Source organism: Rhinoderma darwinii, chromosome 1 (assembly GCF_050947455.1).
Source record: "Rhinoderma darwinii isolate aRhiDar2 chromosome 1, aRhiDar2.hap1, whole genome shotgun sequence".
NCBI classification, from domain to species: Eukaryota; Metazoa; Chordata; class Amphibia; order Anura; family Rhinodermatidae; genus Rhinoderma; species Rhinoderma darwinii.
Genome location: NC_134687.1, coordinates 626,412,567 through 626,433,328, shown reverse-complemented (window position 1 = coordinate 626,433,328; position 20,762 = coordinate 626,412,567). Strand labels below are relative to the sequence as shown.

Here is a 20,762-nt window from a genome sequence, read left to right as displayed (position 1 = left end):
CCTGCAGAAGAAATCTCACAAAATGTAGGTGCATGACATCATATCAGGATTATTATAAACTCTTGGAAGGGACTGATTCTCCTGGTGGAGATCCAACTGGTAGGAGGTCTTAAGGGCAATGCTTTCTGGGAAAAAATATGCAAAATAGCTCTCCTCCAGAAGGAAGAAAACTGTCTCTCTAGTACCACCTATAGGTGACTACCCTGTAAGTCAATGTCTGACCCTGAAACAATCCAGAGTCCCCATCTGTAGACAGCACTGTTTCAGAGTTGTTGCTCCTCGTCCGTACAGATTAGGGTTCTGGTTGGCTGAGTGTGATGCATTTGACGCGGCTCTTGGTAGGTACTGATTCTCCTTGTGGAGATCCAGCTGGTAGGGAGTCTCCTGCAGGATTATTAGAATACATAACACTATAATAACCAGAACGGTCTTTGTGTTTATAGCTATTACCTGAATGTGCATTGTCCATATGAGGAAGATGAGGAGGACATAGACCACCAATATGATTTGACTTGGGTAACACGCGATGCTTGAACTTGTCTGGTTGAGGTGAAGTCCATGCTTTATGGGGCAGGATTTGGTTAGCAGCTATATTCCAGGGATTGTCTTGCAAGGCGTGACCACTAATCCTGTGGTCAAATAAGTCATGCTCACTCTTGCTCTTCTGAGATCTGTGTGCAAAATGGAACGGATTATTTGGCGGGACATCTGATGACGTCTGTATAGTGGTTAAAAAAGTGTTTCCCAGAGTTATAGGAGGGAGACTCTGCGTTCTTATGGGTGGAAGACCTTTACAGATCTGCTTGTTTTCTGGTAGCAGATACTTCTGGGACTCCACTGTCCTTTTTTTGCCGTTGACTGAGGTCACTCGTTCATCTTGGGGATCTTTGCAATTTGTATCCAAAATACAGTCAAACGTGGTGATGATGTCATCGACCTCTGAGGTCTCGTCCCCATTGTACCTGAGTTTGTTTTTTTGGTGCCCCTTCTGGTCCACCCTCTTCTTCTTACATGAAAAGATTTGATTTAACACAGTGAGACGTCCTTCTTTCCTCAAGGATTTAGTGCCTGGTGAAGGGAAAGGCTGAAAGGGATCTGGTCTACTGCAAGTATAAAAAACATCAATGTTATGTTAAAGGGGGTGTCTCACAAAGACACCTGTCCATATATCCTATTAGGGCATTAGCAGGTTTATAGAGGGTGGTGGTCTCCCACTTGGGGACTCTGAGACAGAGCGGAGAGTCTCTCTTTAAGAGGGGCTTCCGCTCTGGCAGACTTAATCTGCTTCTGTTTTTATGGCGGCCATTTATAATGATGGCAAAGCCCACTGCAGGGGACTTATCTGTCTGGCTGCAGCTTTTCTCTGTAATATTAGTTGTTTGCAGGGGTGTCAGGAGCCTGGTTGAAATCTGAGAAGAGCGGTCTGTGTAAAGAAAAAAAAAAGGAAGACTGCAGTACCTAGAGAGATGATAAAAATTGGGTTTATTTAGTTTGGAAAAAATACGGCTGAGGGGTGACCTAATAAATATGTATAAATATATCACAGGTCAGTACAGAGATTTCTATCATTATTATTTATACCCAGGACTGTAACTATAACAAGGGGGTGACCACTACGTCTAGAGGAAAGAAGGTTTCTACACAAACATAGATGAGGATTCTTTACTGTAAGAGCAGTGAGACTATGGAACTCTCCTGTAAGAGCGGTCACACTATGAAACCTCTTCTGTAAGAACAGTCATACTATAAAACTCTTTACTGTAAAAGCAGTGACACTATGGAACTCTTCTGTAACAGCAGCCACACTATGGAACCTCTCCTGTAAGAGCAGTCACACTATGAAACCTCTCCTGTAAGAGCAGTCACACTATGAAACCTCTCCTGTAAGAGCAGTCACACTATGAAACCTCTCTTGTAAGAGCAGTCACACTATGAAACCTCTACTGTAAGAGCAGTCATACTATGGAACCTCTCCTAGAAGAACAGCCACACTATGAAACCTCTCCTGTAAGAGCAGTCACACTAAGAAACCTCTCCTGTAAGAGCAGTCACGCTATGAAACCTCTCATGTAAGAGCAGTCACACTATGAAACCTCTCCTGTAAGAGCAGTCACACTATGGAACCTCTACTGTATGAGCAGTCACACTATGAAACCGTTCATGTAAGAGCAGTCACACTATGAAACCTCTCCTGTAAGAGCAGTCACACTATGAAACCTCTCATGTAAGAGCAGTCACACTATGAAACCTCTCCTGTAAGAGCAGTCACACTATGAAACCTCTCCTGTAAGAGCAGTCACACTATAGAACCTCTCCTGTAAGAGCAGTCACACTATGAAACCTCTCCTGTAAGAGCAGTCACACTATGAAACCTCTCCTGTAAGAGCAGTCACACTATGAAACCTCTCCTGTAAGAGCAGCCACACTATGAAACCTCTCCTGTAAGAGCAGTCACACTATGAAACCTCTCCTGTAAGAGCAGTCACACTATGAAACCTCCACTGTAAGAGCAGTCACACTATGGAACCTCTCCTGTAAGAGCAGTCACACCATGAAACCTCTCCTGTAAGAGCAGTCACACTATGAAACCTCTCCTGTAAGAGCAGTCACACTATGAAACCTCTCCTGTAAGAGCAGTCACACTATGGAACCTCTCCTGTAAGAGCAGTCACACTATGAAACCTCTCCTGTAAGAGCATTCACACTATGAAACCTCTCCTGTAAGAGCAGCCACACTATGAAACCTCTCCTGTAAGAGCAGTCACACTATGAAACCTCTCCTGTAAGAGCAGTCACACTATGAAACCTCCACTGTAAGAGCAGTCACACTATGGAACCTCTCCTGTAAGAGCAGTCACACCATGAAACCTCTCCTGTAAGAGCAGTCACACTATGGAACCTCTCCTGTAAGAGCAGTCACACTATGAAACCTCTCCTGTAAGAGCAGTCACACTATGAAACCTCTCCTGTAAGAGCAGTCACACTATGGAACCTCTCCTGTAAGAGCAGTCACACTATGAAACCTCTCCTGTAAGAGCAGTCACACTATGAAACCTCTCCTGTAAGAGCAGTCACACTATGGAACCACTACTGTATGAGCAGTCACACTATGGAACCTCTCCTGTAAGAGCAGTCACACTATGGAACCTCTACTGTATGAGCAGTCACACTATGAAACCTCTCCTGTAAGAGCAGTCACACTATGAAACCTCTCCTGTAAGAGCAGTCACACTATGGAACCTCTCCTGTAAGAGCAGTCACACTATGGAACCTCTCCTGTAAGAGCAGCCACACTATGAAACCTCTCATGTAAGAGCAGTCACACTATGAAACCTCTCCTGTAAGAGCAGTCACACTATGAAACCTCTCCTGTAAGAGCAGTCACACTATGAAACCTCTCCTGTAAGAGCAGCCACACTATGAAACCTCTCCTGTAAGAGCAGTCACACTATGAAACCTCTCCTGTAAGAGCAGTCACACTATGAAACCTCCACTGTAAGAGCAGTCACACTATGGAACCTCTCCTGTAAGAGCAGTCACACTATGAAACCTCTCCTGTAAGAGCAGTCACACTATGAAACCTCTCCTGTAAGAGCAGTCACACTATGAAACCTCTCCTGTAAGAGCAGTCACACTATGGAACCTCTCCTGTAAGAGCAGTCACACTATGAAACCTCTCCTGTAAGAGCAGTCACACTATGAAACCTCTCCTGTAAGAGCAGTCACACTATGGAACCTCTCCTGTAAGAGCAGTCACACTATGAAACCTCTCCTGTAAGAGCAGTCACACTATGAAACCTCTCCTGTAAGAGCAGTCACACTATGGAACCTCTCCTGTAAGAGCAGTCACACTATGAAACGTCTCCTGTAAGAGAAGCCACACTATGAAACCTCTCCTGTAAGAGCAGTCACACTATGAAACCTCTCCTGTAAGAGCAGTCACACTATGAAACCTCTACTGTAAGAGCAGCCACACTATGGAACCTCCTGTAAGAGCAGTCACACTATGAAACCTCTCCTGTAAGAGCAGTCACACTATGAAACCTCTCCTGTAAGAGCAGTCACACTATGGAACCTCCTGTAAGAGCAGTCACACTATAGAACCTCTCCTGTAAGAGCAGTCACACTATGGAACCTCTACTGTAAGAGCAGTCACACTATGAAACCTCTCCTGTAAGAGCAGTCACACTATGAAACCTCTCCTGTAAGAGCAGTCACACTATGAAACCTCTCCTGTAAGAGCAGCCACACTATGAAACCTCTCCTGTAAGAGAAGCCACACTATGAAACCTCTCCTGTAAGAGCAGTCACACTATGAAACCTCTCCTGTAAGAGCAGTCACACTATGAAACCTCTCCTGTAAGAGCAGCCACACTATGAAACCTCTCCTGTAAGAGCAGCCACACTATGGAACCTCTACTGTATGAGCAGTCATACTATGAAACCGTTCATGTAAGAGCAGCCACACTATGGAACCTCTCCTGTAAGAGCAGTCACACTATGAAACCTCTCCTGTAAGAGCAGTCACACTATGGAACCTCTCCTGTAAGAGCAGCCACACTATGAAACCTCTCCTGTAAGAGCAGTCAGACTATGAAACCTCTCCTGTAAGAGCAGTCACACTATGAAACCTCTACTGTAAGAGCAGTCACACTATGAAACCTCTCCTGTAAGAGCAGTCACACTATGAAACCTCTCCTGTAAGAGCAGTCACACTATGAAACCTCTACTGTAAGAGCAGTCACACTATGAAACCTCTCCTGTAAGAGCAGTCACACTATGAAACCTCTCCTGTAAGAGCAGTCACACTATGAAACCTCTACTGTAAGAGCAGTCACACTATGAAACCTCTCCTGTAAGAGGAGTCACACTATAGAACCTCTCCTGTAAGAGCAGTCACACTATGAAACCTCTACTGTAAGAGCAGTCACACTATGAAACCTCTCCTGTAAGAGCAGTCACACTATAGAACCTCTCCTGTAAGAGCAGTCACACTATGAAACCTCTCCTGTAAGAGCAGTCACACTAAGAAACCTCCACTGTAAGAGCAGTCACACTATGAAACCTCTCCTGTAAGAGCAGTCACACTATGAAACCTCTCCTGTAAGAGCAGTCACACTATGAAACCTCTCCTGTAAGAGCAGCCACACTATGAAACCTCTCCTGTAAGAGCAGTCACACTATGGAATCTCTACTGTATGAGCAGTCACACTATGAAACCTCTCCTGTAAGAGCAGTCACACTATGGAACCTCTCCTGTAAGAGCAGTCACACTATGGAACCTCTACTGTATGAGCAGTCACACTATGAAACCGTTCATGTAAGAGCAGCCACACTATGGAACCTCTCCTGTAAGAGCAGTCACACTATGGAACCTCTCCTGTAAGAGCAGTCACACTATGAAACCTCTCCTGTAAGAGCAGTCACACTATGAAACCTCTCCTGTAAGAGCAGCCACACTATGGAACCTCTACTGTATGAGCAGTCACACTATGGAACCTCTCCTGTAAGAGCAGTCACACTATGGAGCCTCTACTGTAAGAGCAGTCACACTATAGAACCTCTCCTGTAAGAGCAGTCACACTATGAAACCTCTCCTGTAAGAGCAGTCACACTATGAAACCTCTCCTGTAAGAGCAGCCACACTATAGAACCTCTCCTGTAAGAGCAGTCACACTATGAAACCTCTCCTGTAAGAGCAGTCACAATATGAAACCTCTCCTGTAAGAGAAGTCACACTATGAAACCTCTCCTGTAAGAGCAGTCACACTATGGAACCTCTACTGTAAGAGCAGTCACACTATGAAACCTCTCCTGTAAGAGCAGTCACACTATGAAACCTCTCCTGTAAGAGCAGTCACACTATGAAACCTCTCCTGTAAGAGCAGTCACACTATGAAACCTCTCCTGTAAGAGCAGCCACACTATGAAACCTCTCCTGTAAGAGCAGTCACACTATGGAATCTCTACTGTATGAGCAGTCACACTATGAAACCTCTCCTGTAAGAGCAGTCACACTATGGAACCTCTCCTGTAAGAGCAGTCACACTATGAAACCTCTCCTGTAAGAGCAGTCACACTATGAAACCTCTCCTGTAAGAGCAGTCACAATATGAAACCTCTCCTGTAAGAGAAGTCACACTATGAAACCTCTCCTGTAAGAGCAGTCACACTATGAAACCTCTCCTGCAAGAGCAGTCACACTATGGAACCTCTCCTGTAAGAGCAGTCACACTATGAAACCTCTACTGTAAGAGCAGTCACACTATGAAACCTCTCCTGTAAGAGCAGTCACACTATAGAACCTCTCCTGTAAGAGCAGTCACACTATGAAACCTCTACTGTAAGAGCAGTCACACTATGAAACCTCTCCTGTAAGAGCAGTCACACTATGAAACCTCTCCTGTAAGAGCAGTCACACTATAGAACCTCTCCTGTAAGAGCAGTCACACTATGAAACCTCTCCTGTAAGAGCAGTCACACTAAGAAACCTCCACTGTAAGAGCAGTCACACTATGAAACCTCTCCTGTAAGAGCAGTCACACTATGAAACCTCTCCTGTAAGAGCAGTCACACTATGAAACCTCTCCTGTAAGAGCAGCCACACTATAGAACCTCTCCTGTAAGAGCAGTCACACTATGGAATCTCTACTGTACGAGCAGTCATACTATGAAACCGTTCATGTAAGAGCAGCCACACTATGGAACCTCTACTGTATGAGCAGTTACACTATGGAACCTCTACTGTATGAGCAGTCACACTATGAAACCTCTCCGGTAAGAGAAGTCACACTATGGAACCTCTCCTGTAAGAGCAGTCACACTATGAAACCTCTCCTGTAAGAGCAGTCACACTATGAAACCTCTCCTGTATGAGCAGTCACACTATGAAACCTCTCCGGTAAGAGCAGTCACACTATGGAATCTCTACTGTATGAGCAGTCACACTATGGAAACTCTCCTGTAAGAGCAGTCACACTATGGAATCTCTACTGTATGAGCAGTCATACTATCAAACCGTTCATGTAAGAGCAGCCACACTATGGAACCTCTCCTGTAAGAGCAGTCACACTATGAAACCTCTCCTGTAAGAGCAGTCACACTATGAAACCTCTCCTGTAAGAGCAGCCACACTATAGAACCTCTCCTGTAAGAGCAGTCACACTATGAAACCTCTACTGTAAGAGCAGTCAGACTATGAAACCTCTCCTGTAAGAGCAGTCACACTATGAAACCTCTACTGTAAGAGCAGTCACACTATGAAACCTCTCCTGTAAGAGCAGTCACACTATAGAACCTCTCCTGTAAGAGCAGTCACACTATGAAACCTCTACTGTAAGAGCAGTCACACTATGAAACCTCTCCTGTAAGAGCAGTCACACTATGAAACCTCTCCTGTAAGAGCAGTCACGCTATGGAACCTCTACTGTAAGATCAGTCACACTATGGAGCCTCTCCTGTAAGAGCAGTCACACTATAGAACCTCTCCTGTAAGAGCAGTCACACTATGAAACCTCTCCTGTAAGAGCAGTCACACTAAGAAACCTCCACTGTAAGAGCAGTCACACTATGAAACCTCTCCTGTAAGAGGAGTCACACTATAGAACCTCTCCTGTAAGAGCAGTCACACTATGAAACCTCTACTGTAAGAGCAGTCACACTATGAAACCTCTCCTGTAAGAGCAGTCACACTATAGAACCTCTCCTGTAAGAGCAGTCACACTATGAAACCTCTCCTGTAAGAGCAGTCACACTAAGAAACCTCCACTGTAAGAGCAGTCACACTATGAAACCTCTCCTGTAAGAGCAGTCACACTATGAAACCTCTCCTGTAAGAGCAGTCACACTATGAAACCTCTCCTGTAAGAGCAGCCACACTATGAAACCTCTCCTGTAAGAGCAGTCACACTATGGAATCTCTACTGTATGAGCAGTCACACTATGAAACCTCTCCTGTAAGAGCAGTCACACTATGGAACCTCTCCTGTAAGAGCAGTCACACTATGGAACCTCTACTGTATGAGCAGTCACACTATGAAACCGTTCATGTAAGAGCAGCCACACTATGGAACCTCTCCTGTAAGAGCAGTCACACTATGGAACCTCTCCTGTAAGAGCAGTCACACTATGAAACCTCTCCTGTAAGAGCAGTCACACTATGAAACCTCTCCTGTAAGAGCAGCCACACTATGGAACCTCTACTGTATGAGCAGTCACACTATGGAACCTCTCCTGTAAGAGCAGTCACACTATGGAGCCTCTACTGTAAGAGCAGTCACACTATAGAACCTCTCCTGTAAGAGCAGTCACACTATGAAACCTCTCCTGTAAGAGCAGTCACACTATGAAACCTCTCCTGTAAGAGCAGCCACACTATAGAACCTCTCCTGTAAGAGCAGTCACACTATGAAACCTCTCCTGTAAGAGCAGTCACAATATGAAACCTCTCCTGTAAGAGAAGTCACACTATGAAACCTCTCCTGTAAGAGCAGTCACACTATGAAACCTCTCCTGTAAGAGCAGTCACACTATGGAACCTCTCCTGTAAGAGCAGTCACACTATGAAACCTCTCCTGTAAGAGCAGTCACACTATGGAACCTCTCCTGTAAGAGCAGTCACACTATGAAACCTCTCCTGTAAGAGCAGTCACAATATGAAACCTCTCCTGTAAGAGAAGTCACACTATGAAACCTCTCCTGTAAGAGCAGTCACACTATGAAACCTCTCCTGCAAGAGCAGTCACACTATGGAACCTCTCCTGTAAGAGCAGTCACACTATGAAACCTCTACTGTAAGAGCAGTCACACTATGAAACCTCTCCTGTAAGAGCAGTCACACTATAGAACCTCTCCTGTAAGAGCAGTCACACTATGAAACCTCTACTGTAAGAGCAGTCACACTATGAAACCTCTCCTGTAAGAGCAGTCACACTATGAAACCTCTCCTGTAAGAGCAGTCACACTATAGAACCTCTCCTGTAAGAGCAGTCACACTATGAAACCTCTCCTGTAAGAGCAGTCACACTAAGAAACCTCCACTGTAAGAGCAGTCACACTATGAAACCTCTCCTGTAAGAGCAGTCACACTATGAAACCTCTCCTGTAAGAGCAGTCACACTATGAAACCTCTCCTGTAAGAGCAGCCACACTATAGAACCTCTCCTGTAAGAGCAGTCACACTATGGAATCTCTACTGTATGAGCAGTCATACTATGAAACCGTTCATGTAAGAGCAGCCACACTATGGAACCTCTACTGTATGAGCAGTTACACTATGGAACCTCTACTGTATGAGCAGTCACACTATGAAACCTCTCCGGTAAGAGAAGTCACACTATGGAACCTCTCCTGTAAGAGCAGTCACACTATGAAACCTCTCCTGTAAGAGCAGTCACACTATGAAACCTCTCCTGTATGAGCAGTCACACTATGAAACCTCTCCTGTAAGAGCAGCCACACTATGAAACCTCTCCTGTAAGAGCAGCCACACTATGAAACCTCTCCTGTAAGAGCAGTCACACTATGAAACCTCTCCGGTAAGAGCAGTCACACTATGGAATCTCTACTGTATGAGCAGTCACACTATGGAAACTCTCCTGTAAGAGCAGTCACACTATGGAATCTCTACTGTATGAGCAGTCATACTATCAAACCGTTCATGTAAGAGCAGCCACACTATGGAACCTCTCCTGTAAGAGCAGTCACACTATGAAACCTCTCCTGTAAGAGCAGTCACACTATGAAACCTCTCCTGTAAGAGCAGCCACACTATAGAACCTCTCCTGTAAGAGCAGTCACACTATGAAACCTCTACTGTAAGAGCAGTCAGACTATGAAACCTCTCCTGTAAGAGCAGTCACACTATGAAACCTCTACTGTAAGAGCAGTCACACTATGAAACCTCTCCTGTAAGAGCAGTCACACTATAGAACCTCTCCTGTAAGAGCAGTCACACTATGAAACCTCTACTGTAAGAGCAGTCACACTATGAAACCTCTCCTGTAAGAGCAGTCACACTATGAAACCTCTCCTGTAAGAGCAGTCACGCTATGGAACCTCTACTGTAAGATCAGTCACACTATGGAGCCTCTCCTGTAAGAGCAGTCACACTATAGAACCTCTCCTGTAAGAGCAGTCACACTATGAAACCTCTCCTGTAAGAGCAGTCACACTAAGAAACCTCCACTGTAAGAGCAGTCACACTATGAAACCTCTCCTGTAAGAGCAGTCACACTATGAAACCTCTCCTGTAAGAGCAGTCACACTATGAAACCTCTCCTGTAAGAGCAGCCACACTATAGAACCTCTCCTGTAAGAGCAGTCACACTATGGAATCTCTACTGTATGAGCAGTCATACTATGAAACCGTTCATGTAAGAGCAGCCACACTATGGAACCTCTACTGTATGAGCAGTCACACTATGGAACCTCTCCTGTAAGAGCAGTCACACTATGGAACCTCTACTGTAAGAGCAGTCACACTATGGAACCTCTCCTGTAAGAGCAGTCACACTATGAAACCTCTCCTGTAAGAGCAGTCACACTATGAAACCTCTACTGTAAGAGCAGCCACACTATGGAACCACTGCTGTAAGAGCAGTCACACTATGAAACCTCTCCGGTAAGAGCAGTCACACTATGGAATCTCTCCTGTAAGAGCAGTCACACTATGGAACCTCTCCTGTAAGAGCAGCCACACTGTGAAACCGTTCATGTAAGAGCAGTCACACTATGAAACCTCTACTGTAAGAGCAGCCACACTATGGAACCTCTCCTGTAAGAGCAGCCACACTATGAAACCTCTCCTGTAAGAGCAGTCACACTATGGAACCTCTCCTGTAAGAGCAGTCACACTATGAAACCGCTCCTGTAAGAGCAGCCACACTATGAAACCTCTCCTGTAAGAGCAGCCACACTATGAACCCTCTCCTGTAAGAGCAGTCACACTATGGAATCTCTACTGTAAGAGCAGTCACACTATGGAATCTCTACTGTATGAACAGTCACACTATGGAATCTCTACTGTAAGAGCAGTCATACTATGAAACCGTTCATGTAAGAGCAGCCACACTATGGAACCTCTACTGTATGAGCAGTCACACTATGGAACCTCTACTGTATGAGCAGTCACACTATGGAACCTCTACTGTATGAGCAGTCACACTATGGAACCTCTCCTGTAAGAGCAGTCACACTATGAAACCTCTCCGGTAAGAGCAGTCACACTATGGAATCTCTACTGTATGAGCAGTCACACTATGGAATCTCTACTGTATGAGCAGTCACACTATGAAACCTCTCCTGTAAGAGCAGTCACACTATGGAACCTCTCCTGTAAGAGCAGTCACACTATGGAACCTCTACTGTATGAGCAGTCACACTATGGAACCTCTACTGTATGAGCAGTCACACTATGAAACCTCTCCTATAAGAGAAGTCACACTATGAAACCTCTCCTGTAAGAGCAGTCACACTATGGAACCTCTACTGTAAGAGCAGTCACACTATGAAACCTCTCCTGTAAGAGCAGTCACACTATGGAACCTCTACTGTATGAGCAGTCACACTATGGAACCTCTACTGTATGAGCAGTCACACTATTAAACCTCTCCTGTAAGAGCAGTCACACTATGAAACCTCTCCTGTAAGAGCAGTCACACTATGGAACCTCTACTGTATGAGCAGCCACACTATGAAACCTCTCCTGTAAGAGAAGCCACACTATGAAACCTCTCCTGTAAGAGCAGTCACACTATTAAACCTCTCCTGTAAGAGCAGCCACACTATGGAACCTCTCCTGTAAGAGAAGCCACACTATGAAACCTCTCCTGTAAGAGCAGTCACACTATTAAACCTCTCCTGTAAGAGCAGTCACACTATTAAACCTCTCCTGTAAGAGCAGTCACACTATGAAACCTCTCCTGTAAGAGCAGTCACACTATGAAACCTCTCCTGTAAGAGCAGCCACACTATGGAACCACTACTGTATGAGCAGTCACACTATGGAACCTCTACTGTATGAGCAGACACACTATGGAACCTCTACTGTATGAGCAGTCACACTATGAAACCTCTCCTGTAAGAGCAGTCACACTATGAAACCTCTCCTGTAAGAGCAGCCACACTATGGAACCTCTACTGTATGAGCAGTCACACTATGGAACCTCTACTGTATGAGCAGTCACACTATGGAACCTCTACTGTATGAGCAGTCACACTATGGAACCTCTACTGTATGAGCAGTCACACTATTAAACCTCTCCTGTAAGAGCAGTCACACTATTAAACCTCTCCTGTAAGAGCAGTCACACTATGAAACCTCTCCTGTAAGAGCAGTCACACTATGAAACCTCTCCTGTAAGAGCAGCCACACTATGGAACCACTACTGTATGAGCAGTCACACTATGGAACCTCTACTGTATGAGCAGACACACTATGGAACCTCTACTGTATGAGCAGTCACACTATGAAACCTCTCCTGTAAGAGCAGTCACACTATGAAACCTCTCCTGTAAGAGCAGCCACACTATGGAACCTCTCCTGTAAGAGAAGTCACACTATGGAACCTCTACTGTATGAGCAGTCACACTATGGAACCTCTACTGTATGAGCAGTCACACTATGGAACCTCTACTGTATGAGCAGTCACACTATGGAACCTCTACTGTATGAGCAGTCACACTATGGAACCTCTCCTGTAAGAGCAGTCACACTATGAAACCTCTCCGGTAAGAGCAGTCACACTATGGAACCTCTCCTGTAAGAGCAGCCACACTATAGAACCTCTCCTGTAAGAGCAGTCACACTATGGAGCCTCTACTGTAAGAGCAGTCACACTATGGAACCTCTCCTGTAAGAGCAGTCACACTATGAAACCTCTCCTGTAAGAGCAGCCACACTATAGAACCTCTCCTGTAAGAGCAGTCACACTATGGAACCTCTACTGTATGAGCAGTCACACTATGGAACCTCTCCTGTAAGAGCAGTCACACTATGGAACCTCTACTGTAAGAGCAGTCACACTATGGAACCTCTCCTGTAAGAGCAGTCACACTATGAAACCTCTCCTGTAAGAGCAGTCACACTATGAAACCTCTACTGTAAGAGCAGCCACACTATGGAACCACTGCTGTAAGAGCAGTCACACTATGAAACCTCTCCGGTAAGAGCAGTCACACTATGGAATCTCTCCTGTAAGAGCAGTCACACTATGGAACCTCTCCTGTAAGAGCAGCCACACTATGAAACCTCTCCTGTAAGAGCAGTCACACTATGGAACCTCTCCTGTAAGAGCAGCCACACTATGGAACCACTACTGTATGAGCAGTCACACTATGGAACCTCTACTGTATGAGCAGACACACTATGGAACCTCTACTGTATGAGCAGTCACACTATGAAACCTCTCCTGTAAGAGCAGTCACACTATGAAACCTCTCCTGTAAGAGCAGTCACACTATGGAATCTCTACTGTAAGAGCAGTCACACTATGGAATCTCTACTGTATGAGCAGTCACACTAAGAAACCTCTCCTGTAAGAGCAGTCACACTATGGAACCTCTCCTGTAAGAGCAGTCACACTATGAAACCTCTACTGTAAGAGCAGTCACACTATGAAACCTCTCCTGTAAGAGCAGTCACACTATGGAACCTCTCCTGTAAGAGCAGTCACACTATGAAACCTCTCCTGTAAGAGCAGTCACACTATGAAAGCTCTCCTGTAAGAGCAGTCACACTATGAAACCTCTCCTGTAAGAGCAGTCACACTATGAAACCTCTCCTGTAAGAGCAGCCACACTATAGAACCTCTCCTGTAAGAGCAGTCACACTATGGAATCTCTACTGTATGAGAAGTCATACTATGAAACCGTTCATGTAAGAGCAGCCACACTATGGAACCTCTACTGTATGAGCAGTTACACTATGGAACCTCTACTGTATGAGCAGTCACACTATGAAACCTCTCCGGTAAGAGCAGTCACACTATGGAATCTCTACTGTATGAGCAGTCACACTATGGAAACTCTCCTGTAAGAGCAGTCACACTATGGAATCTCTACTGTATGAGCAGTCATACTATGAAACCGTTCATGTAAGAGCAGCCACACTATGGAACCTCTCCTGTAAGAGCAGTCACACTATGGAATCTCTACTGTATGAGCAGTCATACTATGAAACCGTTCATGTAAGAGCAGCCACACTATGGAACCTCTCCTGTAAGAGCAGTCACACTATGAAACCTCTCCGGTAAGAGCAGTCACACTATGAAACCTCTCCTGTAAGAGCAGTCACACTATGAAACCTCTCCTGTAAGAGCAGTCACACTATGAAACCTCTCCTGTAAGAGCAGCCACACTATAGAACCTCTCCTGTAAGAGCAGTCAGACTATGAAACCTCTCCTGTAAGAGCAGCCACACTATGGAACCTCTCCTGTAAGAGAAGTCACACTATGAAACCTCTACTGTAAGAGCAGTCACACTATGAAACCTCTCCTGTAAGAGCAGTCACACTATAGAACCTCTCCTGTAAGAGCAGTCACACTATGAAACCTCTACTGTAAGAGCAGTCACACTATGAAACCTCTCCTGTAAGAGCAGTCACACTAAGAAACCTCTCCTGTAAGAGCAGTCACACTATGGAATCTCTACTGTATGAGCAGTCACACTGTGAATCCTGTCCTGTAAGATCAGTGACACTATGAAACCTCTCCTGTAAGAGCAGTCACACTATGGAACCTCTCCTGTAAGAGCAGTCACACTATGAAACCTCTCCTGTAAGAGCAGTCACACTAAGAAACCTCCACTGTAAGAGCAGTCACACTATGAAACCTCTCCTGTAAGAGCAGTCACACTATGAAACCTCTCCTGTAAGAGCAGTCACACTATGAAACCTCTCCTGTAAGAGCAGTCACACTATGAAACCTCTCCTGTAAGAGGAGTCACACTATGAAACCTCTCCTGTAAGAGCAGTCACACTATGAAACCTCTCCTGTAAGAGCAGCCACACTATGAAACCTCTCCTGTAAGAGCAGCCACACTATGGAACCTCTCCTGTAAGAGCAGTCACACTATGAAACCTCTCCTGTAAGAGAAGTCACACTATGAAATCTCTCCTGTAAGAGCAGTCACACTATGAAACCTCTCCTGTAAGAGCAGCCACACTATAGAACCTCTCCTGTAAGAGCAGCCACACTATGGAACCTCTCCTGTAAGAGCAGTCACACTATGGAATCTCTACTGTATGAGCAGTCATACTATGAAACCGTTCATGTAAGAGCAGCCACACTATGGAACCTCTACTGTATGAGCAGTCACACTATGGAACCTCTCCTGTAAGAGCAGTCACACTATGGAACCTCTACTGTAAGAGCAGTCACACTATGGAACCTCTCCTGTAAGAGCAGTCACACTATGGAATCTCTACTGTATGAGCAGTCATACTATGAAACCGTTCATGTAAGAGCAGCCACACTATGGAACCTCTACTGTATGAGCAGTCACACTATGGAACCTCTCCAGTAAGAGCAGTCACACTATGGAACCTCTACTGTAAGAGCAGTCACACTATGGAACCTCTCCTGTAAGAGCAGTCACACTATGAAACCTCTCCTGTAAGAGCAGTCACACTATGAAACCTCTACTGTAAGAGCAGCCACACTATGGAACCACTGCTGTAAGAGCAGTCACACTATGAAACCTCTCCGGTAAGAGCAGTCACACTATGGAATCTCTCCTGTAAGAGCAGTCACACTATGGAACCTCTCCTGTAAGAGCAGCCACACTGTGAAACCGTTCATGTAAGAGCAGTCACACTATGAAACCTCTACTGTAAGAGCAGCCACACTATGGAACCTCTCCTGTAAGAGCAGCCACACTATGAAACCTCTCCTGTAAGAGCAGTCACACTATGGAACCTCTCCTGTAAGAGCAGTCACACTATGAAACCGCTCCTGTAAGAGCAGCCACACTATGAAACCTCTCCTGTAAGAGCAGCCACACTATGAAACCTCTCCTGTAAGAGCAGTCACACTATGGAATCTCTACTGTAAGAGCAGTCACACTATGGAATCTCTACTGTATGAGCAGTCACACTATCGAATCTCTACTGTATGAGCAGTCATACTATGAAACCGTTCATGTAAGAGCAGCCACACTATGGAACCTCTACTGTATGAGCAGTCACACTATGGAACCTCTACTGTATGAGCAGTCACACTATGGAACCTCTACTGTATGAGCAGTCACACTATGGAACCTCTCCTGTAAGAGCAGTCACACTATGAAACCTCTCCGGTAAGAGCAGTCACACTATGGAATCTCTACTGTATGAGCAGTCACACTATGGAACCTCTCCTGTAAGAGCAGTCACACTATGGAACCTCTCCTGTAAGAGCAGTCACACTATGGAACCTCTACTGTATGAGCAGCCACACTATGGAACCTCTCCTGTAAGAGAAGTCACACTATGAAACCTCTCCTGTAAGAGCAGTCACACTATGGAACCTCTACTGTATGAGCAGTCACACTATGGAACCTCTACTGTATGAGCAGTCACACTATGAAACCTCTCCTATAAGAGAAGTCACACTATGAAACCTCTCCTGTAAGAGCAGTCACACTATGGAACCTCTACTGTAAGAGCAGTCACACTATGAAACCTCTCCTGTAAGAGCAGTCACACTATGGAACCTCTACTGTATGAGCAGTCACACTATGGAACCTCTACTGTATGAGCAGTCACACTATTAAACCTCTCCTGTAAGAGCAGTCACACTATGAAACCTCTCCTGTAAGAGCAGCCACACTATGAAACCTCTACTGTATGAGCAGTCACACTATGGAACCTCTACTGTATGAGCAGTCACACTATGGAACCTCTACTGTATGAGCAGACACACTATGGAACCTCTACTGTATGAGCAGTCACACTATGAAACCTCTCCTGTAAGAGCAGTCACACTATGAAACCTCTCCTGTAAGAGCAGCCACACTATGGAACCTCTACTGTATGAGCAGTCACACTATGGAACCTCTACTGTATGAGCAGTCACACTATGGAACCTCTACTGTATGAGCAGTCACACTATGGAACCTCTCCTGTAAGAGCAGTCACACTATGAAACCTCTCCGGTAAGAGCAGTCACACTATGGAATCTCTACTGTATGAGCAGTCACACTATGGAATCTCTACTGTATGAGCAGTCACACTATGGAACCTCTCCTGTAAGAGCAGTCACACTATGGAACCTCTACTGTATGAGCAGTCACACTATGGAACCTCTACTGTATGAGCAGTCACACTATGAAACCTCTCCTGTAAGAGAAGTCACACTATGAAACCTCTCCTGTAAGAGCAGTCACACTATGGAACCTCTACTGTAAGAGCAGTCACACTATGAAACCTCTCCTGTAAGAGCAGTCACACTATGGAACCTCTACTGTATGAGCAGTCACACTATGGAACCTCTACTGTATGAGCAGTCACACTATGAAACCTCTCCTGTAAGAGCAGTCACACTATGGAACCTCTACTGTATGAGCAGTCACACTATGAAACCTCTCCTGTAAGAGCAGCCACACTATGAAACCTCTCCTGTAAGAGCAGTCACACTATGAAACCTCTCCTGTAAGAGCAGTCACACTATGGAACCTCTCCTGTAAGAGCAGTCAGACTATGGAACCTCTCCTGTAAGAGCAGTCACACTATGAAACCTCTCCTGTAAGAGCAGTCACACTATGAAACCTCTCCTGTAAGAGCAGCCACACTATGGAACCTCTACTGTATGAGCAGTCACACTATGGAACCTCTACTGTATGAGCAGTCACACTATGGAACCTCTACTGTATGAGCAGTCACACTATGGAACCTCTCCTGTAAGAGCAGTCACACTATGAAACCTCTCCGGTAAGAGCAGTCACACTATGGAATCTCTACTGTATGAGCAGTCACACTATGGAATCTCTACTGTATGAGCAGTCACACTATGGAACCTCTCCTGTAAGAGCAGTCACACTATGGAACCTCTACTGTATGAGCAGTCACACTATGGAACCTCTACTGTATGAGCAGTCACACTATGAAACCTCTCCTGTAAGAGAAGTCACACTATGAAACCTCTCCTGTAAGAGCAGTCACACTATGGAACCTCTACTGTAAGAGCAGTCACACTATGGAACCTCTACTGTATGAGCAGTCACACTATGAAACCTCTCCTATAAGAGAAGTCACACTATGAAACCTCTCCTGTAAGAGCAGTCACACTATGGAACCTCTACTGTAAGAGCAGTCACACTATGAAACCTCTCCTGTAAGAGCAGTCACACTATGGAACCTCTACTGTATGAGCAGTCACACTATGGAACCTCTACTGTATGAGCAGTCACACTATTAAACCTCTCCTGTAAGAGCAGTCACACTATGAAACCTCTACTGTATGAGCAGTCACACTATGGAACCTCTACTGTATGAGCAGTCACACTATGAAACCTCTCCTGTAAGAGCAGTCACACTATGGAACCTCTACTGTATGAGCAGTCACACTATGGAACCTCTACTGTAAGAGCAGTCACACTATGAAACCTCTCCTGTAAGAGCAGTCACACTATGAAACCTCTCCTGTATGAGCAGTCACACTATGAAACCTCTCCTGTAAGAGAAGTCACACTATGAAACCTCTACTGTAAGAGCAGCCACACTATGAAACCTCTCCTGTAAGAGCAGTCACACTATGGAACCTCTCCTGTAAGAGAAGTCACACTATGGAACCTCTACTGTATGAGCAGTCACACTATGGAACCTCTCCTGTATGAGCAGTAAGACAGAACAGTGCTTGCATCAAATTCACAAACATCAATGTGACAGTTTTGTAGACTAAAGATTGTTTTTTTTAAATAAATGTGCCGCCTTCTCACCAAAATTATAAAGAAAGTACAAAAGAAATCTCTGACTTGAACATTTATGGGTCATGGTGGGCAATCAGTGGGAGTCACCTGTTCTCCTGAGAAAGCAGTTTGATGCATGCAGTGTGCCCACAATACATGGCATAGGTCAGGGGTATATTTTCATTGATGTCCCTGGGGGTTATGTCGACTCCTAACTTCAGCAACGTCTGCACACAATCTGACTTCCCGGCGGCTGCAGCCCAGTGCAGTGGCGTCCTGGAGCGCAATATGACAGAGAGGCACATTTGTTATAATATGATAGGAATAAAGGTGGAGTGATCTGCCCGGTGCCACATATGAGGGTGCATACAATCCAGATCTATCCCTGCAATTCTTGTACAGCAATCTGGTAAATGTCTGGAAATACATGAAATGCCCTTTAATCTGATTCAAGTAATACAACTACAAAGAATCAAAGGCTTCTCATTCCGAGATCAATAGCAGCCCCTGTACATGGCGCACTCTCAGTTGTGTCCTTGAATTCTGATTTCACTTATCTATTCCCATCCAATTACATTCAGTCCTGGCAAGTTATTTAAAGGGACATGACTAAAAGGCTGAAAGTGTAAAAACATGGCCCAGTGTGTATTAAATGTGTCATCAGTCTTCTTAAACCATTAAAGGGTTTGTATAGGATTAGAAAAGCATTATTTTTTTTCAAAAACAGCGCCACTTTTGTCAATGGCTGTGTCTGCTATTGCAACTTAGCTCCATTCTCTTGAATAGCAGACACAGCTTAGGGAAAAGAGTGTTTAATCTCAAAGCCCTTTAATCACTGTCATATAAGACGTTAAGGCCCATGCACACAACCGTATTTTTTCCCTCCTGTAAATACTGGCGTAAATACGGGTCCTTTGTCACACGTATTTAACCCGTATTTACGGACCCGTTTTCTCTGCTTCTCTATACACGTAGAGAGAGATATTGCACTGCACTAATCGGCAGCCCCTTCTCTCTATCCAGCACTGATCGCCATCCTCTTTTCTCTATCCAGCTCTGATCGTTAGCCTCTTCTCTCTATCAGTGCTGGATAGAGAGAAGGGGCAGCCATTTTGGGCAGAGTTTCCGCAGCGGAACGCAGCGATAGAAAGAAAAAGTTCATACGTACCACGGCCGTTGTCTTGGTGACGCATCCCTCTTTTGACATCCAGTCCGACCTCCCTGGATGATGCGGTAGTCCATGTGACCGCTGCAGCCTGTGATTGGCTGCAGCAGTCACATGGGATGAAACGTTATCCCAGGAGGCCGGACTGGAGGAAGAAGCAGGGAGTTCTGGTAAGTATGAACTTTTTTTTGTTGCAGGTTTTTGAAGGAAATATTAGAAATCTATATTGTGAGCGCCGCGTATGGTACTCACTGTCCAGCAGTAGTCACTGTCCAGGGTGCTGAAAGAGTTACTGCCGATCAGTGCATCCCCTTCTGTCTACCCAGCACTGATCGTTTAACTCTTTCAGCACCCTGGACAGTGACTACCGCTGGACAGTAAGTACCATGCGTAGCAACGCTCCTGTAATTACAGGTGCACACTTGCAGCCATCCGTAATTACGGGAGCCCCATAGACTTCTATGGGCCTGCCTGTGCTGTAATTACGGCCTGAAATAGGACATGTTCTATATCTTTCAACGGCCCTGGGCACCTTCCTGTAAGCAAACGGGAAGGTACCTGTGTCCAATAGATGTCTATGGGCCCGTAATTACAGCGTTTTTACGGTCGTGTGCATGGGGCCTAGAGTGATATTGAGTAGATAATTATGTATGCAGTGTGTGGAATAAAAATTAATGTCCGCCTTTAAACGCTATGTCATTTTTAGATCCAACA

General features: G+C 45.2%; 1 protein-coding gene across 1 annotated transcript in view; it reads right to left on the bottom strand.

The window, feature by feature from the left end:
- ANKRD55 (ankyrin repeat domain 55) overlaps positions 1 to 20,762 on the bottom strand; it is a 136,582-nt gene that overhangs the window by 8,999 nt on the left and 106,821 nt on the right. The window contains exons 8-9 of the mRNA XM_075842464.1: positions 18,992 to 19,159; positions 451 to 1,103 (exon numbers count right to left, since the gene is read on the bottom strand). Of these exons, the coding sequence (XP_075698579.1) occupies positions 451 to 1,103; positions 18,992 to 19,159 (821 nt within the window). The remainder of the gene's footprint in view (positions 1 to 450; positions 1,104 to 18,991; positions 19,160 to 20,762) is intronic.